Source organism: Plectropomus leopardus, chromosome 11, assembly GCF_026936395.1.
Source record: "Plectropomus leopardus strain MGB_pleo_1.0 chromosome 11, ASM2693639v1, whole genome shotgun sequence".
In the NCBI taxonomy this organism is placed as follows: domain Eukaryota; kingdom Metazoa; phylum Chordata; class Actinopteri; order Perciformes; family Serranidae; genus Plectropomus; species Plectropomus leopardus.
In genome coordinates this window covers 8,507,136-8,535,114 of record NC_142186.1, presented here as the reverse complement: position 1 = coordinate 8,535,114, position 27,979 = coordinate 8,507,136, and the positions used below count along the sequence as shown (strand labels likewise).

At 40.5% G+C, this 27,979-nt stretch overlaps 1 protein-coding gene across 1 annotated transcript in view; it reads left to right on the top strand.

Annotated features, from left to right (window-relative positions):
* Positions 1-27,979, top strand: part of bckdhb (branched chain keto acid dehydrogenase E1 subunit beta) — a 62,553-nt gene that overhangs the window by 30,832 nt on the left and 3,742 nt on the right. The window contains exon 9 of the mRNA XM_042490188.2: positions 16,428-16,514. Coding sequence (XP_042346122.1) covers positions 16,428-16,514 — 87 coding nt within the window. The remainder of the gene's footprint in view (positions 1-16,427; positions 16,515-27,979) is intronic.

Below are 27,979 nucleotides of genomic sequence, written 5' to 3'. Positions count from 1 at the left end.
ACACTACTCATAGTAGCCTCATTATCCTTGTGTTTCAGCTACAATCATTATGAATTAAGAGAATGTGTGGAACTCTTCCAATGAAGCCAGGTTTCTGAACGGCCACATGGAAAGTCTGCTGGCAAACGCCAGTTTGGAGCACGCTTCCATGATTTTATTTTGCATGTTGCATGTGAACATGGTGCAGCAGGTTTTACTTAAGTTGTCACCACACTGATGATGCTGAAACCCAAGCTTTAAACTTGTTCACTGATTGTACTCAACCACCACCACCTCCTCGCTTGGTATATGGCGGCATCTCATGACATCACTTTGTGTTATTGCTCCAGCTGCAGCTTCCTATGACCTTTGCATTTCCATGAAAGCCAACCAAAGAACATACAGTAGAAATGCTAGCCAGTCCTTTTCGCATCATTTCCCAATGAGAAAGAGGAACCTTGAGCTTGTCATTATGATAATGATTTAGAACAGCAAATCATGGCTACCATCAGGTGGCCTCCAGATGAGGGCTCAGGACCTGCTCTTTTCTGCCGTGAAGAAGAACGGCTTGTTTCCACTGTATGTTAGGCTAGTGTTATTTAAATAGGAGCAAGGCTACAGGAAAAAATGAAGTGCAAAACTATCTGGACAGTAGTAACAGCGGGCTAAAAGAGCGTCAGTGAAATTGTAACCATATGAATCCAGTTAGTCCAAGACTAATTTTATTTAGACTTGATGCTTCTTTCTCACATTAATTGTTGGGTATTATGAGATGATAATGGACTAATCATATGACTACCAAGAATAACAAAAAGTAGAGAGCAGGGTTTGCAACGGCATGAGATTCTCGCAGTACGATAACCGTCTCAGAAAATATTACGGTGTACAGTATTGCACTATTAGTATCCTTAGTATCAGGTATAACTAGCCTTAAAGGAATGAAAACAGAAGGGTTTTTTGGTTGAACAAACACATTCTTGTAATTAAAGATGAAGAACATTTTTAAATGTAAGTGTGTGGAAAAAGGCGGTTGTGGGGGAAAGAAGATGCGTGTGTACAAGACATATTCTTTGTCCGTCTGTTCCATTTTTTTCAATATCGTAGAAAAGTAAATGTATGGTATGGCATGGCATGGCATGGTATGGTATTGTCTGGTAATATTAAAGCAATATTACCTTACAAATATTAACAGTAAAAAGTATACAGAAGAAATCAGTTCTTTAATGTGAATCTGTCTAAAAAGGTTCATGAGGAACTATAAAATGTTTGTCTGATAAAATTGCAGGTTAGGAAATATATTTTTATTTTAGTAGTCTTTTCAGTGTTGTATCTGAACCCATAATATGAAAAAAGGCCAAGGACATAATTTATAATTTAACCTTCATTTAGTTTAATTTTTTAAAATTTTATTCCTTTTGCTTCCTCCCCCCTCATCTCACCCTCAGTAATTGCACCAAATTTTAGTTTTTAGAGTTTTTTAAAGCCTCTGTAGTTTTTGCAGGAATATACGGTCTATCACAACTTTAATGCTTTAGTTCTGTAGCAGTTGCTTTAAAATTAAAGAAAGAATCGATAAGATGGTTTCCAAACAGGGGTTTAAATACTTCTGCAATTGCCAGGGGATATATAGAAATATTATAGTGTCTCTCAGCTAATTAAAAAAAAAATCTGATTTGATTAAAAGAAGTTCATTCAAGTGGTTTGAGGCTGATTTTTGGTAAGTTTATTGTCACAGTAAGCAACAGACTACCCTGTAGTGGACTGATTGCACAAAGCACACCTCTGAACAACCTGCTGTACCAACTTAGCAGCTCTTGCTCTAATTGAGTTTATTAAAGTAATTAGACATTGAGTAAAAATACCAATGAAATAAATAGTTGAAAATGTTTTTCCCCCTCCAATTTTGAACACTGGGATCCATATACATTTCTTGAAAAAATGTTAATTTGAGGGAGAATATTTATTTAAAAAATAGATATGGAATATTAAAAGGGCTTGGATCAATGCAGTCTCTTGTGAAGGAATAGACATTTTTATTTTATTTATGTATTATTTTAAATTAACATCAGTAAATGGGCCACACTGTGCTGCCTGCATGTGTCTCCTGCAGATGTGTTGTTGTTTCATGTGCCACCACCTATACAGCATAATTAAAAAGTATTCACACATTCAAGCCTTTCTTTGTTTTAAATTGTTGTCTGTGAGCTTTTGTAAAGCCTGACAGTTCTCATTAGAAAAATCTTCAGTGTTGTAACAGCAATTAACTTTGATCTGTGTCTCAAACAATGCCGTGTTGGGCCCCTGAATGTTAAGGGAATTGGGCCTGGAAAGTCCTAGAATGATCTCTGTATTTGATGTTTATAAAAGTGTAGGAAGCCTGGTTAAAAGTAAGCTTTTCTTTCTTTTAAATTGTTGTCTGTGAGCTTCTGTAAAGCCTGCTAGCTCTCATTATAAAAATCCCCAGTGTTGTAACAGTAATTAACCTTGATCCATGTTTCAAACTATGACATGTTGGGCCCCTGAATTTTAAGGCCGCTGTGCCTGAAAAGTCCTTAAAAAGTAATTGAATTTGTTCATTGAGTTTAAGAAGGTTTGGAAACCCTGGTTAAAAGTACCAGTATAAACATGCAATTGGATCAACAATTCCATAAGTCCTGTCCCGTATAAAAAGTCATAGTAACAATATTCACTTAATAAATGAAAAACTGTTTAAAATCAATTTCAAACATCATGGTTGGTGTCGATGAAAGGGTATTTAAGCTGATCTGGTAGAACTGTGTCTGTAAATCCAACAAAGACCAGTAAGCAGGAAATCTGCAGAAAATCTGCAGAAAATCTGCAGAAAATCTGACTGTGAGTGGAAATATCCACTCACTGCAGATTTTCTGGATGCATCCATGGTCTGTCTCCTCTACCCTTGTGATAAAGACAGCTAAGGTTCATACTAAAGTTACAGTGAAATCTGCCTTCCTTGTTCATCTCATTGAAGTAACAAAGAAAAATGACACCAGCAATCTCTACACGTATGATTAAATACAGAGAGCACAGAACTGCTGTGGAGTTAATCTGATCCCCGATCAGTTCAACTACTAGGTGATCTATATGGGTCTAAGAGCAGCAAATAAAAGAAAGAGCTCAGGGAAGAGAAAGACGAATGAGTCAAGTAGTGCCATAAACTAACTAACTATTCGCAAACACGCTCATAAAGTATCTCATTACACCCACTGGTAGAACAGCAGTTCTCGAAGTTAGCTATTAGAATGTCAAATGTTCACGAGTTTAACAAATGAGAATTCCACACAATGAACGTTATTAGTGTGTAGGATGTTTGCAATTTGCAGGACAAATATTTTTTTGAAATTATGGGAATTGTTTCCCAGGAAAAACATACCAGACACCGGGTGTAAACTTTTGATTCGCTGGCTGTACATTCAACCAGTTGTGTTTTGTCAATTGGTGGACTGATGGATTTTTATTGAAACGATATGCCCGGAATATTATTTTGGGCCTACATATCATTTAGATTCCCTCGCCTCAGTGATACCTGGCCAGATTTGACACCCAGCGCAGCAGTCCGCAGACTTTGCCTTTATCTGAGTCTGTGGTCTGGAGCCAGGCCAGGGATGGGGGCAGGCAGCCTGCTAGCGATTAGCACTCAGACGGTCCGGGCTCATGCCTGTGTTTCCCTTTCAGCTGTGGGGTCTCGGCCATGATCTGCTCACTGGCCCACCACAAAACTCCTAATATCTTTGGCCCTCTGTCACACACACACACTGGAAACAATCAAAGTAGAAAAAAATGGCACAGGAAGAAAGTGGCCAGAGGTTTGGCCCCCACTCCCTGCATTCTTATTATTGTAGCCCACGTCTGTAATTACAGTGTTAACACTGGGCTCCGTGGACCGAACAAGCAGGACTTTGTGGAGAGAAAGAAAGAAATAAAAAGTGGCGCAAGAAAGCACTGGATAAAGATTGGAGTCAGGAAGGGGGGATTTTGGGGCAAGGGGGCCCATACGTGCGTTTTGGCCAGTGTGTGTGTGTGTCATAACTTTGTCATGTGTCGTGCCGCAGCAGTGTTTCGGTGGTTATATCAGTGGAAAATTACTCATGGTTGTTTTTCTGCGATGGGTCCAGCTTCTCTTTCCCTCTCCTGGTGTTGCTGGTGAAAAGTATGGCGTAATGCAACACTGCAGAAAGAATAAACCCTTGACCAACACTTCAGTTTCCACCATTTGGGTAATTAATCTAGATTAGATATGTACATCACAAAATGTGTGGTTAAAGAAGCCCATTTGTGGTTTACCAAAGATTTTTTAGGTAGAGTAATCTCCCCTCGGTGTCTCCTTCAATCCCCCCACCCCCCACTTGTCTGTCTGCTACTGACTTCTTTTCCAGTCTTCCTCCTGGCGGCAGCTCGCACTCACATTCCACAGCTAGGCACTGGAGATTTCTCAAATTCTTCCCAGTGTCACTCACGGCAGAAATGTGGCCAGATCCACACTTGGATGCATTGAAAAATCATATAGGCTCATAGCTCTGACACACACAGCTGCATTGTGAATATTAGCCGTAGTAGTTCTGTTGTTTTTGACAGAAACAGACCAGCTAGTGATTACCACAGATCAGCGTGCTATGGCACTCACCCCAGGATGTCTCCCATACAGATCAGACAGATGAGATTAATTACCAGACACTGTTGAAAATGGGCGGAAACATCAAAATGAAGCAGGGAAATTGCACTTTTCTCTTCCATTTTCTGTCATGCAGTGATTGTTGGCTAAACACGATTTTGGTACCACATGATAATGATAATGATGATGATGGCAGCGACAATTTTTGTTATGGAGCGAGCCCTCTAAAAGCAAAAAGGCACTTTAGATTGGACCGCTCGTTGTGTTTTTGGACCAGGTCATCACTTTTCCACTGGAGAGGACGGTTTAGTTAAGAAGGCTTGGCCAGAGGTGTGGGCAGATTGAGATCATCGAGGTCAGCCTGTAGGCCGATAGCAGGACCGAGTGGAAAAGTGTCTGAAGTCACGAGGACACAGACATCCAAGAGGTCCGCTCAGATGCACACCAGCAGATAGTTTGTTGCCCAGGGATTCTCCAGATCCCTTAAAAGTGACTTGTAAATCATGAAATATGTTACATAACCTGAAACCAAACCAAAAAGTAATAAAAAAATTTCATCAATCTTATATAGAGGTTTTTATGTTTTTCTTTTCACAGCAGCTCTTTGGATTAATAGAAAACACATTTTACTAATGTGTAGTGCTTTTTTCTTTCTTGCAGTATTTTTGAAATTCCCTTCTAGAATAAACAATTGGAAAATGTTAAAAAATTATTTAAACTTTCTATTATTTTAATGTTTTTCTAAGACTTTCCATTTGGTATTTCTGATCTTTCATTGGCTGTGTTCAGTTTTTTGACTGCACGTCAGAGTTCACACAGTTTGGCCAGCACTCTGATATCTTTTAGTCTGAGTTGCTGGAGTTGTCTCAAAGTTAAAGCTCATTTTTCCGTTTTTCTACTGTTTTTGGACGTATTTGTGTAAACAATGACTAAATGTAATGCCTCAGGGTGGGTGTTTCCCCACAGCATCTGGTAACTGACATTTTAGAGCCAGTGTTGCTAGCAGATGCACTGTCACCCTCTGTGGTTTGCTACTGACTGGAGCATGTCAGGTAGCAGTATAGCCTACAAATGTAAAAAGAAGACATTTTTACTCCTTTTTCAACCAGTGTACTCTGTCATTTATGATGCTTTTCTCTCTAAAACATCAGACAATTCCAGGGACCCATAGCAGTGTTTCTCACAGAATTAAAATTGCTATGTTGCTGTAGTCGCTGACAATTTTGTTTTTACACGTGTGTCCTTTGTATCATTCTGTCTCCCCTTTTTAAATTTTTGTGGGTCTATGAACATAGCACAGATAGAACTCTTCATGAGATCTTTTTCCCTTAGTAGTAGTTTGAGTCTTTGGTTGGATAATTGATCATTGGATCCAATCACAGCTGATCATATCAGATGGATGGATGAGAAGTACAGCTGCTGCAGAGGCGAGGGAACTTTTAGACCCAGAGCAGTCAACGATCAAGTTTCACTGTCACTGCGCCTGGCGATCTGCTGCTCTGTCTGTGCCCAGAGTATGCTCTGGACTCTGAGAGTGAGGTACAATAAATAACTGAGGGATGTATATTCTGATAATGCTTCTAATAACGGCCCAGCTCCAAAAAATCAACATTTGGCGGCGTCCCACAAATAAATGAATGTGTGGGAAACATGGCAGAGACCTTTTTCACAGCAGACATTTTGACATTTCATTGTAGGAAAAGCACAGATGTATTTAACAAGTTTGTTTTCCACACAGAGAGTAAAAGTAAGCCAGCGAGGCTAACTAGCTTCCTCTCCAAAAAGTGGGGCTAGTAATTGGCCTAGCTTGCCATTATTTGTACTGATTCCCACCAGATGCTGCTTTTACATCCATGATACTTAATCACCTGATGACTCAGGAGGGTTTTTGCTTTGAGTATTGTGTTTGTCTCATATTGTATAAAAAAGGGGACTCTAGCTAGCCATAGCTGTCTCTTAGCTGTCTCTCATTAATGGATCCAGCTGTGATGATTGCAAATAAGCAGACTGACAAAACACTCAGGGAATGTACACTCAAACATATGTTTATTTCATTTCATTTACTCATTTACTGCATTGCACAATAGAATTGAACTTCATCCGAAAATGTCATGGTAAATTATGCCGACTGTTACAACAAAATGGGTTAGTCACTGTTTATAAAAGAGACAAACTTTAGTGGGACATAGCTCTTTTTTTTCAAAACCTCATTTTGCACATACTGAAGGGAGCCAGATGCAGTCGCCTCTGTGATGTCCCAGTGCTTCTGTAGGAATGTCACTGGTCCTGGGACACATTAAATGAGTTTCCTGTTCTGGAGTTTTGTGAAGTGCTGCAGCAGGGGGTTTGTGTTCAAAGCTTCTTATGATTGTATTGTATCTTGGGATGACTTATGAGGTGGTTCATTAACTTTTGACAGTGTCTTGCGATGCTACTACCATAAGGCTATTGTTTTTGATATTCACCATTTCCATAAAACATCACCACAATGGAATGAACCCCTTTTTATAAATGATCAAACACTGTGTTATGATTACATGGGCAGGAGATGCTTATTTCCTCATCTAAGTTGCTTAGAGGGTTTGATTCTTTTATTTTAATATGGCAATCATTTATTTCAGGATGGTATTAACACTGCATTAATGTTCTCTGCACAATGTAATTGTGTCAGTTGTCTTTATTTAGGAGTCAACCAAATGCAAATGATTTAAAAACAAATAAATTTCTGAGTTGAAAAGTGTACAGTATAATGTAGGCTTGTCACCCTTGTAGAATTTTACACCATGGAGCTCCCCCACAACCCTGCTAAATACTACTGTCATCAACTTTTTAGATTTCCCTTAGGCAAAGAAAATTGGCTTTACTCAAAGATTTTCATATTTCACACAAAAACAGTTTAAAATACAAAAAAGGAAAAGATAATCATAGTCAACCACAGTGTAATAGCTCTAAGGAACAACATCACACACATAGATCAAATAACTAAAGCCAAAGGTTATGTCTTTAGAAAATTAGAAAAAATAAGAGTAGCAAATTCTCACATTGGAGAAACTGGAATCAGAGAATGTTCTGCATTTTTGCTTGAAAAAATGACTGAGACATTTAATCTCTAATTTTAGGAGAGGCAAATTAACACTGTCCTATGACCCTGACAAAAGCAGTTTGAGTGAATGTTACTGCATTACATTTTTAATACATGATGGGGCAAAAAAACAATTCTTATATGATAGAATGATTAAGAACACCATTTGGCTAAACCATAGAGCCCTAAAATCCAAACAAAAAATATATTCCTTTCCTGTAGATAGCACTTAGTTCCCCGAGAATACAACTGATAATACAAATACAAATAGTTTATTGTACACTGTGTGGAAATTTCCCTTTGGTTTCATTATAATAAGTGCCATAAAAGACATAATAAAATTGTGCTTTCACCATAGCACATCCAACAAAAAACATACAAACAACATAGACTACTTGAAAGCAGAAATACAAAACACTACACGAAATCTTGGCAATACACATTCAGTAAAAATAAAAGTCACAACAGAATATTATCAGTAGTCACAGGTATTTAGTTGCTGTTAGGAGGTTGTCCTACCTAAAAAAAAAAAAACAAATATACACTCTAATTGTTGTATAAAAAAGGGTGGTGGGGGGTGTATAAGTGGATGTATAAAATCACAACTGGAGGGCCCTTCATGAGCATTTTAGCTGACTTTTTAAAGTTAAGTTACAGATTTTTTCAAAAAAGTCAGACTAAACAAAAAGTACACAATAACAGCTTTGTATCAGTAATGTAGTTTGAATGTTAAATCCAGAGAAACTACCCCTTTGTTATGGTGTAAAGCATTTTAAAGGGCCTTTGAAAGTCATCGATAGATTTTTACTACCTCACTGTCTGCTCATATATGCAGAAGCCTGCGGGATTCTCACAAAGAGCTGTCACCAAGTTGGACTGTGTACAGTGGTAGTCGTGTGTCTGTGTGTACACACTGATGTCGGTGGTTCAGTGTGGTTGCAGGGCATAAAGGTAGAATGCGTATGTGTGTGTGTGTGTGTGTGTGTGTGTGTGTGTGTGTGTGTGTCAGGGAGTAATTGAGATGAATTGGTTTTAATGGGACTTTATGGGATGTTTGGAGTTATTTCTGTCTGAGGTCTCCTCTGGCGTCCTGGCTCCTCTGGAGGATGGCTTGGCCCTCCGCCCAGCGCTGAGGCTGTTCCACACTCTCTGCTCTTTCATTCTCGTGCTCTCTAACCCTCCCTCTCTCGCTGGTTCTCACTTTCCCTCTCTCTCTGTCGTGAGAGAGAGCGAGTGATTGTATGGCACAGAGTGAGTGAGTGAGTGTTTGTGTTTCCTCCCGCCCTGCTTCGCTCCCAGCGCTGTGATTTAACAGGCCCTCCGGTTCGCCGAGCACTCACCCCTCTCCACTAATCGCACAGTGCCACTTTAAAGGCCCCAGCAAAGTAGCGAAGCCTCGTCCCGACTCTCATTTGTCACGGAGATCACATGGTGGCGCATGAGTAAGGACCCTGCGGTGACCGCGCAATTACAGGGTCGGCAGAAGGGAGCGAAGCCAGCGGATCCAGTGGCAAGGACGACTCCTCGGTGGCGGCACAGAACTAAACTTTCTCTTCCTGTCGCGTTTTGATGGACGGCCTGAGGGAAGAGGAGGCATACTAAATGTGAAGGCGGGGTGTCACTTACAGTCTGCTGTTTGTTTGTGTGTGTGTGCGCGCACATACAGTACAAGCACAGCAGATTTTGTTTTTGTCATCGCCGCTATTTTTAAATAATTCACGACCAGTTTAGTTGCGTAAAAATACAGATCTAACAAATAAGTGTTGGCACCTTCCTCTGGAAAGACTCTCGCATGTGTTTTGAAAACTTTGAAAGCACATTATGTGATTCTGCACCAGTCAAACCGCAGCCCAGTTTAACTCCAAGTATGGACTGTTTTTATTCACTTCCCATCCCCATAGTCTCTACTCTGTAGAATGAATTAGTGCTCTCTGTACTACATGCTGTATAAATATGCCACTGTTTCTTGTCTTCTTTTTTGCAAAGATGACACTTTAATGCTGAAATTCCACAACAGCATCAGCAGCAGGAGGCAACCTGTGAAAGTAACTCGCTTTCACTATCAGAACATGTAACTCAATCATCCTAAATGAGCTGCGCGTGTTAATGTGAACTTAAATGCACTCTATACATGTGCATATGTGACTGTGTGGTCTGCACATGCTTTTGTGGGGCTTTATGTGTGTGTAAGAGAGAGTATATATGCCATGGGAGAGTGACAGCCTTGACTTTATCCTCTGAGGCTATGCCAGGTCATTGGCCGCCAGCCTGTGAGTGGTGCGGACGCATAGAGGGGAACGCTGGGACTCAGAGCACAGGCTCTGTGAAAGCAGAGTAGGATAAGTGGATGGTTTGAGGGATGGATGGAGGGAGGAGCAAAGAGAAAAAGTGATGACGAGGATGAGAGAAACCACAGCATGGAGGTATGACAGGAAGAGCAAGATGGAGCAAGCCTGATGAAGAAAGACAGAAGAAGTGAGGACGGAGTGAACGCAGGAGGACAAGCTCAATGTTGCTCATTAGGTTTGGGTGTGTATGGGAATGGCAGTAAACATGACATTTCCCCTGCAGCCAGCGGAACGACTCCGGCATCTAATGACAGCCCTGCAGCACAATGAGTAGTAAAGCTGCAGCCACCAGAGCTGTCGCCCAGCCCAACTACCACCAGCCGCCACCAACCAAGAGCCTACGCTTTGACACGGAGCCCAGGCCGGGGCTGGGAGGAGGTGGATGTTTGTAGCCTGGAACTTACAGAACTGTACATTCAAAACCGTGATTGACCTCAAATATTCCCCCAACGAGGAAAAGGGTACAATCTTATGTTGGTGTGAGCTGCTGAAGTGTGGCCCCAAATACTAATGTTAATACTAGAGTGAATCTCAAATCTGAGAGGCAAATTCAAATCTTTTGCATTTTTTTCCCTTTAGATATAAATTTAGATGCTGCATGAAGCAATTACAAGTTTATCTACTCAGACTTACTTGAAATGAAACTGGTGTCATTGAGGTGATGCCACAGTGTCCTAGCTGGCACTTAAACCAAGCACAGCTCCGGGTGTGTATCCATGTTTTGTCATGTAATTATTGCCTGGGAAAATTCGAGTAGTAAATGACAAGTTTACAAATTTATAGCCTGGCTTCCTCTGAGATTGCTGGCCTTTCTCAAAAGCTAGACAATGTTAGGAAACATTTAAAATTGATGCCTGACTTCGTCCGAGAATATTGAGCGGGACAGCAGATTAATTATAGGGCCAATCAAAATCTGAAGAAAAAAATGAATGTGGAATTAAACAAGCTGTTGATCTTCCAACAGAAAGGATCCATTGTACCAACACAAATCAGTTTCCTTCCACTGATGAAAAAGTTAGTTGCTGTATTGTGCAATTTCAGTCTACCAATTACAGGCTTTTGATGCATATACATTTGTCATCACTTACTACCCCCCAGTCATGTTTCACAGTAAAGGATCTTTGTAAATCTTAACCTACATTCACTGTAGCCTCGGCCACCAGTGTGTGAATGTGAGTGTGAATGGGTGAATGTGACATGTGGTGTGAAAGCACTTTGAGTGGTCAAAAAGACTAGAAAAGTGCTATACAGTTACCATTTATCATTCATTACCTATTCAGCCTCATACTCAGTTCCAGCCTCCTTAACTCATCTTCTCAGTTCTAAATCGTCTACACTTTTCTCTTTCTAATTCCTTTTTTATTTTTTTATTTTTTTTTATTTGGGCTGTTATGCCTTTATTTGAACAGTTCTATCATGAAGGGGGGAGAGAGAGGGAATGACATGGCAGTGGGCCATGGGTTGGAATCGCACCTGCAGTCGCTGCAGCAAGGACATAGCCTCAGTACATGGGGCGCCAGCTCTACCGAGTGAGCCAATGGGTGCCCAAAGGTTGTCTGCACTTTTTCACTGTCACTACCTACCGTAGTATCAATGCATAGTCTGCTATCTCATCTAAAACAATCGCTTCTCACTGCTCTTATTGTGGAAAGGGAATGCTTTTTTACTCACAGAACATGAACGACTTGGTGATAAACTCATCAGGCATGAGGCCATGCTGTAAGACCAAAACAAAGATTTCCCCTTATAATGGAAGATTCATGACATGTTTAACTGTCCTGTCCTCCCTCAGGACATATAATTTCTCCCCTTGGATGCATCTAACTGATCATCTTCTTACAGTATCCAGTGGACTTCCTGTGCTGTGGCTCCACCGCTGTCATAAAAATAACGTCTTTTCCCCTGTTCTGAATCCCAACTTTACTCACATGAAAGGTGGCTGTCATGGGCAACTAAGATGACTGGATGACTTTTGAGAAAAGGGTCAAACCGCACGATGACAGTGGATAGTTCTATGTCCTGGAAACTCATCCAGCAACCGGAAGCAATTGGGTTAAAGGCTACAGCCACAATTACTATGTTGACTTCAGTCTCCTGTCAAAGATGCAAAAACGACAGAGTGTGTCTTTTCTTTCCCTCTGAAACCTGTGTGTCTGCAGTGAGGTGAGTTGAAAGAGTTTAGTTGAGGTGTAAAATCTCTTCCTAACTGGATGCGAGGCAAATGAGTGAACATCGGATTGTTTAGAGCCTGCTCCGTGCATCTGAGGACCGGCTGTGTGATGTGTTGCCTATTTTAAAAAAAAAAACAAAAAACAATCACCCAGGTGCTATTTCTGCAAGGTTTTGCACACTTTGACTATCTCCAACATATTTTCATTGTTACAGACTGTATCTAAAAAAATAGTTATTTACGAGATATACAGTCTTTAGTCTTCATGGTCAAAAGAGATGCTGACATCCTTCATTTTTCCGTTGTTCCTCCTTAAAGACATTTTTAAAACTTCAAAAGCGTTGAATATAACTCTGTACAGTTCGGTAGTTGACTGATGAGTCTTGTTCCCAGGTTGTCAAATACTGACGCTCTGGGTTGGTGGTTCAGTCCAACTACCAACCCAGAGCATCAGTATTTGACAACCTTGGAAAGACACTCAACAATCAACAACCTTATTTCCAGAGTTTCACACAGTACTTTGTAAGAAAATATTTTTTGTTATGAATAAAGAACCTCAACCTTAACTCCTTAACAGAGGGAAAAATCTGAAAAACAACAGCAACAAAAAAGATCTCATCCCCTCCTCGCACTGTACAATTGCTCGAAGTATACAGAAAATTTTTCACGTTCCATCCATCAGTTTGTTTGCTTGCTGTATTTTAGCTATAAGGTCAGTCATGAGTGGGTTGCAATCTAACAACAGAAGGCATTACATCTGACCTTATATAGACTATGAATACATTGAAGAAAGAGACAAATACATAAAAAAAAATTAAAAATTAAAACATATATCTACGGTGCCTCGAAAATGAATCCTAAAAACAGATAAAGTCTGCACACCAGTAAATGCTCCCATGACTGTTTATTCAATTACCTCCACACGTGTGATGTTTCGGGCCATAGGCTTACATACAACACTGAAGCTAAAACTTTATGCTAACATGGTGAACATGGTTAACACTACACCAACTGAAAATGCCATAAGTATGTTGATGTTATCATTTAATCCAGTGTATTAGTTACAGTTTACTTGATGAGTGAGAAAGCACTGTGAGAATTTTTCGGTGGTTTAATGTAGCAGTGTTTATTTTTCCTCTGTGACTGGTGACTTAACCTCATCATATTAATTGCATTACCTCCTTTACAAGTGAACCCGGTGCCACTTTGCTGTCCCAGACATTACCATATTTTGCCGTTTTTTGAATATATTGTCATATTACGCTCTGGCATGCAGCACTACTCAGAAAAACCTACTCGACTCATGCCAGCTAGTGGGCACCTTGCCACTGACTGTCTTTTTTGTGTAAGCAGCAGAGGATTGGGTCAAGTCTATTAAGTGGGTCAGGAGTTTTCCCCAGGCCCCAGAGTCGGTTCTATCCCACGATATTGTAAAAACAGTGGCAGGCTCCTTTTGTGTCAAAAGCATCTGAAGAATGCACTCCTCCTGACACAGCGAGTGCCATGATGGGTCTCCCCTCAGGGAGATGACCGGCAGAGATATCAGGGTGATGCTGGTGTCACAGTGTAAATTGGAAGTTATGTTAACAGTCTCTGTGTGTAGAGTGTGTGTGTGTTACATGAGCACTGAGTTCAGCATCAGGGCGGGGTAAGGGATTGGGCAGCACCGCCGCACCTGTGTGAGTCATAGAGCAAAGGCGAACCTAACAGCAACATGTCACATCAAGACATCGCCCTCCTCTCAACCCCTCGCTTGATTCCTCCTCACTGTGCCGATTGCTAAGTGTTGTTATTGTCTTCCAGTGTTGTTATGAACTTCCACATTCCTGAAGATAGTGTCATATAATCAGTGATTTTTGCACACTGAACTCATTCGCCTCAATTGGCTTAAGACTGTTAAACACGTAGCCTCTGTAAACAGACATGAATATTGAATTTAGCTTTTCTACATTAAACTTTTAATAATGTTTGCATGGCAGCTTTTAAACACAAGCTTTTCCTATGTGCCCTACCAGGAAGAAGCATGCTGGCATTGCAGCAAATATTAGTGCCTCGGAGTGACACAGTGCTGACTCATTTAGCTCCCAATGCTACTGTGTGATAGTGGTCCAGTTTGCCACAGTCAGTTAAGGCTTCACAGCCAAACCCGGAACCTCAGCAATGTAAACATTTGCCTGTTTAGATTCAGCAAGAAGCCCCAGAATGCCCCTGTGTTTGAGACTATGCGGTCCTGTCGAAGGGAAAAAATGTCATGCCTAATTTACAGTGCCATATGGACATGTGATACTTATTTTCGGTGGGTTATTTAGTTACGATGGCTGTTTGGCTTGGTTTGTGGCTTTGAGGGAATAGAGCGGTCTGATATTTACCCTGCTGTGTTCAAATGAAGAGTGTATTGTTCAGTACCATTTAGCTCCGTGCACAGTTCTAAACATGGATCAGGGATTCCACTCACACGTTTTACTGTCTACATATTTATTTTAAATAACATTTAAAGTTTGAAATTATCAATATAATGTATAAAAGCATGTGCATTGCAATTAGTAATGATCTCAAGTTGAGTTCCAGAGGTGTTTATTGCTGGAAACAAATAGAAATACTGTGTTGAGAAGAGAAAAGCTTTGCTGAAGTTGCATGGAACAGACATAGCTTTGGTCTGGACTGGTGGCAAGTGGATGAGATTATAGTATAGTATTGGTTTTATGCTGTGGTAGATAACGGGTGGAGCAGAGGCATCCTTCTGCAGTAATGTCAGGTTGCAGAAAAGCCAAATGCAAATGCCTGGGAGGCTGAGACCTCTAATGTCCATGATTGTCCTGTTGGCCCTGTATACCAGCCTAAATCAGCCCTTCAGCTCATACTCTTGTGTCATATCCATTTTATACATGCACACACAGCGACACAGCCAGACACATGCTGCCTGAGGGTAGCAAGCAGATATAGCATACCACAGCAGGCAGTATGTGAACCACTTTTTCTTGCTAACACTCGTCTCTCAGCCCACATACTGCCTCAACATGGTACCTCTTGTAGTTCAATTCAAGCAGTGTGTGTGCAAAGCATCCATAATGCTTTTTTTTTTTCATTTTGACACAAACACTGGCTTGAAATACACGCACATGCATACTCAGGACCTATAGACATGCAGTGGTGGAGAAATGTCAGAGTGATGGGGCTTCTACATAACACAGACTGACTGGTAACAGGGACATATGTCGAATATGGATGTCAGCGGTTAACCCCAGATCATTTTTTTGACCAGTTACACGTGTAGGTCCATGGGTTAATTTTGCCATTCTTCAGTTAACTGTACTGCACACCGCCGGTGTCTGGTGGGAGTTAGCTGTGCTGCTCAATTTGCAGTGACTGTGAGCAATGCCATCCCAACCCAACTACGTTGTTGTGTTACCACAACCCCCCTTTAGCTTTGTTAAATATGTTATGACTGTTGGCACCATTGACAGTGTCTGCTCAGCTAGTGGTGCTAACATAGTTAACAGTGCAGAGCCACAAAGTCTAAAACATAAACATTTCACCACCTCTAAATGGATAGCACATTGAAATGCAGCACTATGGTTCACTGAGTCAGTGCCGCACCAGACTTAAAGGAATGCCCTCCTGTATTTCTTTTCATTTTGCTTTTTTATTTTTTTGTAATAGCTATTACATTTGCAGAAACTGTTCGTATTACATTTGTTGTAGGCAACTGCTACTAGGTTTGTGGGAAATGTATTATGTTGTGGGATTATTACATCAAAAGCTGCAGAGATGTATTACGTTTGTTTTTATGTTGGTGGTGGTACAGGGCAGACTCTAGCTCACCTAGTAGACTATGTGGGCCCATATAGGCTGAATCCAGGTTCAAATCAGACCTGAGGCCATTTACTGCATGTCACCCCCCTTCCCTACTCCCTTTTTTTAACTCCCTCCATCTGTCCATAACAAAGGAAATAGAAGCCCCTTTAAATAATATTATATTAAAAAAGGTTTTCTTGATGTGAGTGACATTTGGTTCCGTCTGCATTCACTCTTTCAGCTTAGTAGTGCGGGCACTGCTTATTAGTTTAATCTCCAAATTGCATGTATTGGGCAACTAGCCCTGCTTTGATTTTGCAGGTAATGTCAGCCACATCATTCAGAGGCACAACTGCTTTGAAACCATGAAGGAGGAGAACATTGAATCTTCTGTAATCATCTGTATGTGTCTTTGTTTTTCAGTCTGTGGTGAAAACCGGACGTTTGCTCATCAGTCATGAGGCACCAATAACCGGAGGCTTTGCTGCTGAGATCAGCACTACAGTACAGGTGAGTGTGGGCTGTCTGTGTATCAGAGCATTCTGTGTTTTTAATGAGATTTTATTGGGATCTGTAGCTCCCAGGGGTAGGAGGTGGTCTTCAAAGCTATCGCTCTTAATAGGTTGCAATGGTTTTGGCAATAAAAGTCCCAGTATGTAATAAAGCTGAAATAGCCTTTCACTGAGTGCCCCAGAGCAGTGGTTTTAAATCTGTGAGGTGCACCCCCCCAGGGATAGATATGTTGGGTCTATAGAGGAGTCGTTCTATATGCCTGTCTGTCGCCATCTGCAGTCGTAGCAGTCAAGGCAAGATCTTGAGATTTATGGGACTCTAATATTGGGGGTTCCAGTAGTGAGAAAAATGAGTAACAATGCAATCATTAAATTCAACCTATACATCTCTGTGATACAGTGGTGCAAGAAGTACTTTGGTTACCATTATAACCCTATAAACAATTCAAGTTTTTGACTCAATGCCCAACTGATTAATTTTTTTAAATCAAAAATCACATGCATGAAATAAACTTTCCAAAACTTATGGAATCTTGCGCAGAGAAAAAAAGGCGCTTATGACTTCAGATTCAATAGGACTTTTCCTCAGTATTAGAGTATATGGTTTTTCTGAATTTAAGCGGTGCCATTACATTTTCTGCTTTTACCCACCAGAGTATTATGGGAACTGTAGTACCAAAACTTGTTATCCCAGCAGAAAAAAGAAAAAAAAATCAGTTGCCTGGAACAGGAACACTCTCCTTTATCCATTCAAATATAGATATTAGCAAATAAAATATCAAACAATTTTAAGTTGCATTAAATAATATTTTTCATAAACACTGTTCTAGAACATGTGTAGTACCCCTGACATGCGAAATAATGCCTGACTTATTTTGAAAAGTAAAAGCAATGTTGATAAAAGTCTCTAAACAAAGAAACTTTTATCAACAAATAACTTCTTTACTATTTGTTCATCCTTTCAAAGGATGAACAAATAGTAAAGAAGTTATTTGATTCTTTAGAGGAGCAGCTCCAGTAATAACAGTTGTCTACGAAGGTGCACAGAGGGCGTTTTGTAAGTTTATACTACTCATCTGAGATTGTTGATACAGTGGCTCTTACTATCCATATAAGGTTTCCGAAGCATCTCTTGTTGTTGGCAATACAAAAGGTCTGGACACTGTACCCAGGACATGCCAGATACAGCTGATGACAAATTCTGAGCTCAGTGTGATGCATGACTAAATGAAAAGTCTTCCCATTCCCATCAACCTAATTATATCTTTTTATGCATGGTGAGATAATTATCTTCAGTATGTGGGGTGTTTTCTCCCTGTGAGGCTCTTAGCAGTGAGTACCACTCTCCAGCTCTCCCCTTTATACCCGCCTCCTCAAAAGTCATCAGACTCATTGTGTGCACGACACTGTATGTGTTACCTGGAGCTGTTTCCTTGTTAATGTGCATGAATTCAGAGTTGAAGCAGTACGATCAATTGATCCTCTCCTCACTGATGGCCAGTCAGATGTTGCTCTCTCCCCTGTCAGCGAGGGCTTTAATGGCCAGTGACTCATCCCCCTCATTTCCATGTTTCCATGTTTTCACATTGTGTACGGGTGATGTAAGTTGTTGATGTGTTCACTGATTGCCGTGATCTGCAGTTTTCACATGGCCTCAGGCGATTTGGATACACTCTCTGGAAAGAAACCCTAGACTGGTTGATAGTTGTCTTCTCAAAGGATGCAGCTTGACCTACAGGCCTCCGTCACACTGTTAAACATTACACTGTAATTTAGATTTTTCTTCTTCAAAGAGAAAGAGATTTGCTTGTTTTGTCTTTCTCACAAATGCAAGGTATGATGGCCCACAGTAGCCTATAATACCCTGTGAGCCATTACTCTAAAGTGCTGTGTTCAGTGCCATTAGCACTGCATAAATTGCAGTCAGTTACAACCACAAGACGATAGCATGTCTTATTTACAAACCGTCTGGTTTCCCAAGCTTTGCTTTGTGCCAATACTGAAAGAACCTGATAAACTCAGAGCCTCTTTCTAAACTGAACTCAACAGTTAAACCTAAGAGCCATCTTGTATCTTGCAGGAGTGGGTAATGACTGAGGACTCAGAACTTAAGTCCAGCTTTATTTTGGCTAGAATACATATCTTAAGTATATAACAAGAATACGGATGGACAGAAGAGAAGTGGATTATGCTGCATGAGTGGCTTTAGAGGATTTTGTGGCCTTTTTGTTTTCCCTTCACCATGAAACTGGGTCACCATTGGAATCTATTGTAACCACTTTGAATCCAAGCTGACTACAGCCACCACAGTCTGGGAAGGACCAAGCTAACTTTTTAGGCATCTAAAAAACAAGGATGCTCAAGGACACAAGATTGTAGGTGGAGCATTGTTTTAACTCTCTTTTCATGGACTGACAACGAGGTGGAACTGTTACTTCAAGTAACGCATGAGTATAAAGCGGGTTAAGGCGGCAGAAAGCTCCAATAGAGCAGTACCGGGAGTATTACACATGACTAGAGGAAGCCATGGCAATGGGAAAGGAGTACCCTCACAAAAAGGAAAAAATCACTAAACACATGTTTTTGACACATTGACACATTGTGACTGATAAGACTCAGTAGTGGATGAGAGTGTCTGCGTCATCGATTTCAAAAGCCTTTGTTTCGTCCAATCCAGCCTAAAATGTAAGCCCGGTGTTTTTCTTTGTTTAATTTTGTTGGTCGTCTCTGATTCAGTCCTGTATCAGCATTTCTTTCAGGCTCTGTTTATGGTGTCAAATCTTTCTCTTTTTTTCTCAAAACACAGAAAGTATAATTCTTATGTTTCGGTGTTTTTAAAGTGTAACATAACAATGAATATGAATATAGCAGATTTTAAAAAATAAATATAAATAAATAAATAAATAATTCAAATGTGATGAAACATATAGTAAATTAACAATAAAATGTAAATCTTGTGGCACCCTTGACACGTCCTGAAGGCAACCCAAGGTGTCATGGCACCCACTTTGGGAACCACTGGTGCAAATCTGCCTTCTCATTTGTTGATGCAGCTTGAGGTAAAGTCATGAGTGTTTGGTTAAATGTGTAAGCTTGGCTAACTCAGTGCATGGACTCTGCGCAGTAGAAGTGCCATGTGTGAGTGAGATTTGTGACATAAAGCAAAATGGCAGTTTTAATTTGAAAGTGCAGTTCTACTGGGAAACAAGTTAAAAAAAAAAAAGCTTTTAGCAGGAAGTTGCTGAGACTACCACGGATCAACAGCAGTGTGGATGTTAAACTTCCTAACTTGTACCACACATTCTTGTTTACCAGTGTGGTCATTACAGTACCCCTCCCAGGCTCAAAATCAAGGGAGAAAAAGAGAAACTGGTTGTCAGTAAAGCCTGTATAGTCTAGGCACTGTTGTCTGGGAGTGCTTTAGTCTATTATTTTCGGAGAGAGTGGCTTCAGCTACTACCTATCCATGTCAGCCCTTTTATAAAGAATCATTTATGGTTAATTTTCTTTTGTATAAAGAACAGTGGGGAGTTTAGTAGGGCTTGGCTGTTTTCCTTTATCAGCCTCAGCCCTAGTGATTTAATAATGTGTCATTGGCAGGCCCTTTCTTGAGTGTTTGGCTGATGACTGGACAGAACAGAGTGGGGTAGAATGAGATGTGGCTAAAGACAATGTTTTCATGGACCTCAGGGATGCACAGAGAGAAATGGTGAATCACTCTCCTTCCCTTAACTCTCCAAACCACGACAGACTTGACAAAAGTTAATTCAGATTCCAACATGTACACACTTTGGCTGGTCATTGGGATTTAGGGAAAAAAAAGTCATATTTTTTCCATTGGTTGTCAAAGAAATTATGAAATGCTGTAGATTTGTAACCACTGCGTATTACAAGAACTCTTGGCTGCTTGAAACAATTAGAAAAAAGTGTACATATCCAGTGTACAATACAGTACTAAAGATGGTAGTTTGAAAGCTAAAGCTGTCTTAACTACAGTTTATTTTCCACACAACCATATTTACACTGCATTTAATCATATAGCATTGTCACTCAGGAGGTCCTAGAGTGTGGCCTTTGATTGCCTGGTTCCAGTTCAGCTCTTAGTGCTTTCCATTATCTGTGTGTAATTTAAACCAAAGGAGTCCAACATCCAACCCAGCACGTCCCGCTGAGATGTGGTACTGTTCTGGGACGTGGTTCAAAGTCTTCTGACTCCACTCTGACCCAGTTGGTGTTAGCTGAAGATGAAGGCCTACACATTTTTTTCTGCTATTAATGCTTTCTCAATAAGAATCAGACTTTTAGTTGCCTGTTACGGTTGTCTGAATGTGAAGCAGAGTAGTCACGAGGCCTGGGGCGTCATGCCTAACTGTAAAAGTCATGGCAGTCCTTTCCCATCTTCCCGTCTTCCTCCATCAGGGGATACACTAAACTGCCTTCAAAGGACTGTGTTTATACAAGGGGCTCTTATAAAAGACTGGAGAATTGGATACAGGTACCACCGTGTTGGGTAAGAGGGTTATGTAATGGTGGTCTGCTGCTGTTCAGTTCCATCAGTTGCCCAACAGCCTAAAGCCCAATTCACTCATCAGCTATTTTTTACCTTCTTATAACTACAATATGTTGTGCCAACTTCTGAACTAAAATCACTGATGCAGGCCCATGAAATTTTATCTGTAGAGTTAATGTCAAATTCACTTTTTCCAAGTTTTCTGACACACTGAAAAAGCAAATACATATGTTTTATGTGGATTTCATGTTCTGTAGAAATGACCTTGATGTGCATCTGAATTTGAAACAAGACTGAAAATCCAACTACACTAGCAGCCCAATTGAGGCTCTTCACACACTATAAAAGACCATCAAATGGATGTGAAATTAAGAGGAAATTGTATTAGTCCTAAAATTGTAATACTTACAGTTTTGGAAATCTAAACACTTCGCAAAAGTATATATGATTGGCATTTATTCAGCAATGCAGTTAATAGCCGTTAGCCATTTAGTGTATTTGCATTCTATAATTAACATTCAACAGCCATTCGAAGCATAATCAAAATAAATTAAAATTTGAGCCATTTGGACTACATGCATGATTTTGGTTTCTTTTGAAAGAGAACATCAAATTAGAGAAGTATTTATTGATGTAATGTATTTTGGACTAAATATTTTACTGGATTGGAGCACCTGGACCTTTGCCAATGTAGCAAAACCTTCTTTATCAGAATGGAATCAAACAGTGGAGTATTATGAGGCTTCATAGTTGAGTTGCAACAATTCTTGCAATTTTGCTCTGACAGAGGCACTGATTGTACCCGTTGTTGTGACTGTGTCATTAACTGATTTGAATCAATCCAATCACAAGAATCACAAGAGTGGGAATGGGGGTAGAGAGAGTAGTATGGCATGCAACAAAGGGGCCAAGGCTCGACTGGTTGCAGTAATGTGGCATACACTCCAACCACTCAACTACAGGGGCGCTCTTGCTTTAAATAAATATGCTCAGTTGTATGTTAGTAAGATGAGGCATCTAACCAAACCCTAGACCCTGTTTTATGCTCCTTTGTAGGTTTATCTGTACATTAAATGGTTGGTTAATGACAATGCAGACTCATTTAGGCTAGCCCCTACATATTCAGACTCTGCTGCACATTGTCAAACTCAGCAATCTAAGCTATACTTTATGAGCCTCGGATGTACTGACATACATGGACATAGTAACATTTTACCATTTTGCATATTGGTGGAGGTTTCATGAAGATAAGGAGATATTAGTTGAGAATTCATATAAGCTATACAGTGCAGGCTAAGTTATGAGTATAAACAGTCCTTTGAAGGCAGTTTGGTTTATCCCCTGATGGAGAAAGACATGGGAAGCGACCGCCATGACTTCTACAGTGGGGATGCGATGCCCCAGGCCTACTGGCTACTCTGCTTCTTGTTAAGACAAGCACAACAGGCAACTAGAAGTTTATAAGCATGTTGAAGATTTGAAACTAGTCTCAGCCTGTTCTCATTTGCAATCAGGCTTGTTTGGGGCCCTGGCATTGTCTTTCCTAGCTGATATAGCAAGTGATATTGGCACTTTTCCACCCCTGTCTGACTGCAACCTCCAATCTGTGGGTGTTTCTGACGAACTGATTCTTGTTGTGACAGGAGACACAATATCATCACTGCAACTCTAAGCCCCCGCCGTGAAGTATTTTTAAATCCGGCACCACTGCAGGATACACGCGTTTTGGCACTGCCAGGTTGACATATTTTTATTCTGGCATTTAAGTATATTACATATAATGATGCACTTCCCAAAAGATAAACACCGATTTGAATGAAATCTGAGTTGTGTGGCCATTCTCTGTCCAGCTGTGGTGGCAGGCAGACTACTGTGCTTTTCTCCCACTTCCAGTAAATGTATTTAGAGGAGATTACAGATGTGATCCAGACAAAAGAGCAAACTCCCTGGTACTGTCTGACTGGTTGTCTGTAGCTGGGCAGAGAATAGATCTTGAGGTTATAATCTCTATGGTCACAGATAATCTAATTGTCACTTTTCATCAGTGCTCTGAGATAAAAGGAATTTAAGGTACCATGTGGTGTTATTCTGGGTCATTGGAAGGAAGTTTTTCCCCTCTTCAGGGTCCATCACAAAGGTTCACTCAGTGTTAATTTTGGCAGCTGTTTGATCGAGTGATTCAGTCTTTGTCTTATGACAAAAATGCATTTGTTTTATGTCACATTTTACTAATCTTTTTTTCTTTGTAGCTTTAGTCTAGTTGCAGTAGATGAAAAGTCATTACACTATAGTCATCTTTTTGTCAAAATGTTTTTTCTCTGAACTATTGTATCAAGTGTTGAAATTTCAGTTAGATGTTTTTTTTAACACTTACAAACCTGAATTTCTCCAGTAAAATTTTCTGACAGGTTTAAACTCAAGTCCTCTCACAGTCAGTGGGTTAAACTGGATTTTCTCTAGCAACTGGTGGTTCTGCTCTGCTGCAGTTCAGCGGCTGACATGTGAAAGTAGCTGCTAGCAGCCACTGCTGCAAACAGCAAAGTCCACAAATCCATTTAACAGCTCCACTATCCCTTATTTACTGCCAAATTACGTGTGCTAATAGCTAATGCTGCTCCAGTTTGAGTGTTTTGCAGACTTGGCAGACTATTTACTGTTGTTAATCAACCTGTTGCTGCTCCAATCTCATACCACTTATTCAGCATTACAAAATAATTACAATCACGGCCGCTCTTGGCTTCCTTTTTGTTATAGTTTTTATCATCAAGATCTTTTTCTAGTTTGCTAACATCTTGTTGGTCTGCATGGAAAAAAGGTCTGTGACAACATTTTTTTTCATAGTTTTTGTGAACCAATTTATCAGTGTGTTAACCATTTTATAAATAGCTTGGCAAAAGGTCATTCACTACATGTCATGCTGTCAAATAAACAGTGCAGAGGAATGGAGCTTTTCTGTCAATCCTGTACAGAAGCAAAATTAGATGTGTGATTTTGGGATTGTTGGTTGATCTAGACCTGAAAAGACAAACTCCTCACATTGCTTGGAGAGTTGTTTGGGCCTTTCATCTGCCTGTCAGTAATTCAGAGAAGATGACATCCAGTTTTGCTGCAGGCCCCAGTCTATTCAAGTACACTCCTGTTCAACTTAAACTTTTCCAAGTTTGTGTGTTTCCACTAAGTGCAACCAAGCTTTGCCCTTGTTTACGCTGTTTGCTAGGTGCCAATTATGGCATTCATTAATTATGTTTAAATTATCTTTAAAACAAGACTGAGCTGTGTAAGTGACCTCATGGGCATAGAATCTGGCTCTTTCATTAATTTGATTCCCATTTCCTGAGAACATGACTCAAAGAAACCAATGACATAGACACGGTATAGCTTGCTGGAGGCTGTTTGATCTGAAACATGTCTGGAGCAAACTGTAGCATCACTCTTCAGTGAAAGTCACAATCCAGAACCAGCGGCTTTTTTCTCTACTCACACTCACTTTAAATACACAGCTGACTTTAACTATGCTTCATAGACCCCAAGGCCATGGACATTTGTCAGCGCATGAGAGCAATGCACTAAAGGAGAAAGTATTTGAAAATGCAAAGGTTTTGTTTTCATGTCGCTAGAGTTGCGGTGGCTTTTGTCAGGGCCTGTTGGAGAGAATCAGTCTCAGGTTGTTCTAAATTGCAGAAGAAAGAAGGAAGCAGAGCAGTGAAGAGGAAAGGCGGGTTTGTTGAACTAGTTGTCTTCATTTAGTGTACATTCATTAAAGCTAATCACAGTTAATTAGCTGGGTGGAGCAGACCAATCAAGTCCTAGTGTGCAGGAGTTCAGCTGCCAGGCAGATAGCAGTGTTTAGCAGCATAGAGGCCGGCACAACAGATCAGGTGGAGCTCCCCTTATTTTGAGGCGGGGGGGGGTCTCACTGTTAGAGGCCCGACGACTACTGGGCTGACCTCTGTTTATTGGTTTTATGTCAAATAATGTATTTGAAGGCCTCACTTACAACTTGACTGGTTTAAAGTGGAAATGGACAAGTGTTTTGCTTCAACCTGTTATTAAGTAAATGTCCAGTTCTATCCCCCACTGGATACATCTTCCAGGAAAATGAAGGCTTCATTCGTTGCACAAAAAAAGTGTGTCATCCATTGTGGAACCAAAACAGGAAGAAGATAGTTCCTTTCGTTTTCCCTGGTAGGTATCCCCAGTCAACAAAGAGCTCAGCTACTTTGAGTTGTCTCGTAGAGGAATGCTCCAAGTAAACTTAGGTTCCCTCCTATAAGCAGTGACACAGTGTAAATGTCTCGAGCTTTTATTGTGGGAGGTGAGAAATGAAGGAGTGAAGCTGCAACTTGCTGCCATTGACAATGTGGGCAATCCAGTTGACTTTGTGTTATCCTGCACCATCAATAATACCACTTGGAACCCCTACAGGGTCAAAAGTTGAAAGGCTGTCTGTTTCCTCTTTAACACAATAATGGCCGGATACTTCATAAATCACCATTTTTACAACACCTCAAGTGTCCTCCAGATGTTTTGGGTCATCTTTGCATGGTGCCCAGAGGAAGAATTCTCCTGACTTTTTTTGATTATCTGCATCCTCATTTAGCCCCAACATAAGGTTTAAATGTTTCACTTACTAGTGAATCATCTCAACATCTATGAGATGCATAGCTACAAAATAAGTTACAGGCATTCATGGTTCCCAGATGATGAATGCTACAGACTTTGGTGGTTCTCATACTTTTCCTCTTGTGTTCCCATTAGTTGATATTTATGGTTCTGAGTGAAATGTCTCAACAACCATTGGATGGACTCCCTTTAAATTCCAGACTCACAGGACCCACCCATCCTCAAAATGAATCATAATAACTTCTGATCCTTCAACTTTTAATTTTTCCAGTACTTTGCTGCATGAAGAAAGCTAATGGCACTACCACTAGCCCTAACTGTACTTTTTGTTTATTGTTAATTAGCAAATGTTAGCAAGCCAACACACAAAGCTAAGATGATGAGCATGGCAAACTTTATACCTGTCAAACAGCATTTTAGTTTTATCATCGTCAGTATGTTGGCATGCTGACTTTTAAGTATTTAGCTCACCGTGTCTACAGTCATGCAGCCTTATAGAGCAGCTAGCTCTTGGACTTTTTTCTTTTTCATTTATGGCATCCTCCACCCGAAGTTGATCATTTTTGATTTGTCTTCCAACTTGGCAGTCCTTTGAATTTAATGATACAACTCAAAACATATCCTCCAGGCGGGAATGCTCTCACTGTACCGTGTCATCTCCGCAGGCACACAGAGCAGCAGACTTCTGCTGCCGTCTCTCTCTTCCTTTTTTCTCTTGTTGTGTTGTATTTTTACAGGCTGTAAAAGTACCAAAGCACAAAGGGCTCCTAGTGAAGACTGACATTCCCCAGGACTCTGCCAGATGTTTTATAAGAAAATGAAAAACATAGTGTGAAACATACAAGTCCTGCACTGCCAAATGCCAAGCTGATCCATGGCAGCCAATTGGTGTGTTCGTAATGCGGTATTACATGGATGGCTGGGTTTGTGATGCTGTCAGTGTCAAGAGAGACAGATCAAAATCCATTCTATGTCTCTGTCAGAGACAGACTGTATATAACCAGGCAATATGCAAAGAAGGTGTCCTGCACCTTCCTCGCAGGCCACTCGTATGCTTTTGTTTTGGTTGCTTGAGTTGTTTGCAGGTCAGTTTCATCTGGAAGAGGGTACTTCAGGTCTGTTTCTGCAGATCTGTGAACACGCGCCCAAATGTGTTCATTTAACTCATCAGGGGGTTTGTCCCATTTGGAGTGTTTTGGCAAACTTCATTCTGCTTTGTCTCCATGGGAAGAGGTCAAAAGCCAATACAGAGACACGAGTCATTGCTTGTTTTGCACTCTGGCCAAATTGCCTGAGCACCGGCCTGTTCCGAGGAGCCTGAATGAGCCATTTGGACCTGTGGCATTTAAATCAGATATTAGGCATGGGCGGTATCACAGTATGACGGCATACCAGGATATTTAAAAATCCTGACGGTTTTCATTTTAAATACTGTCAAAAATATGTACCCTCATCTTTCTATCAACTTCATACTGCAGAGGTTGTGCATGCAGTGTTTGTCACATGCCCCGGAGGTCAGTGTGGTGCAACAGGCAGCTGGATCATGACTGCGAGCAGTAAAGAAAAAAATTACAAGACTATAAGCTGGACATCGATAGCTTGCATTGTGCCCGCAGAGAGAGAGCGGAGGGACCACAGGGAAAACTGCAAATTTTCACATCAAACTCTGTGAATTAAGGGATTATTTTGACCAAACTAGAGTTGCTGATGATAACATGATAACATGACTAACCATGACTAACTAACCAAACATGTGATTTTTGGCAGTTATATCTTTTTGTTTCTGTTGAGTTTGAATGAAGTGTGTTTTACAATGAGTTAAGAAGGTAACTAAACCAGTATTAGTTGAGTAAAAGAGAAAAACATGAATTCTCAGTGTGTATGGTTGTCCCAGAGATGGGTCAATCTTCAATTTTGCCAGTCCAGTCTGGTGTATGAGCCTTAGACTGGTTTAATTTCGGCAAACTGGCAGATCTAGCATTGGTCATTATGTCACATCAGCGCTGAATCCAATTCATAGAGGATTGACTGATTCATGAAGTTGAAATGAGGAATTGTTTATATGAAACCTACTTTTTCACTTCAAAATCCTGATGATGATGATACAGTCATATACCGTATTCCTCGGAGAAGTTCCAGGAATGTATGAAAAAATAAATACCGCCCAAGCCTATGGGATATGATAATAAAAGTGATATTATGTTGTCAAGTTGTTAGCTCAGTTTTGAATTAAGCATTTGATGCTTGTTGTCTGTTCCAGTTAATATTACAGATCCCCTTTTGATATTGTTGGATAAGCCAAGGTATTCTGAAGGGATAAACCAGATCAA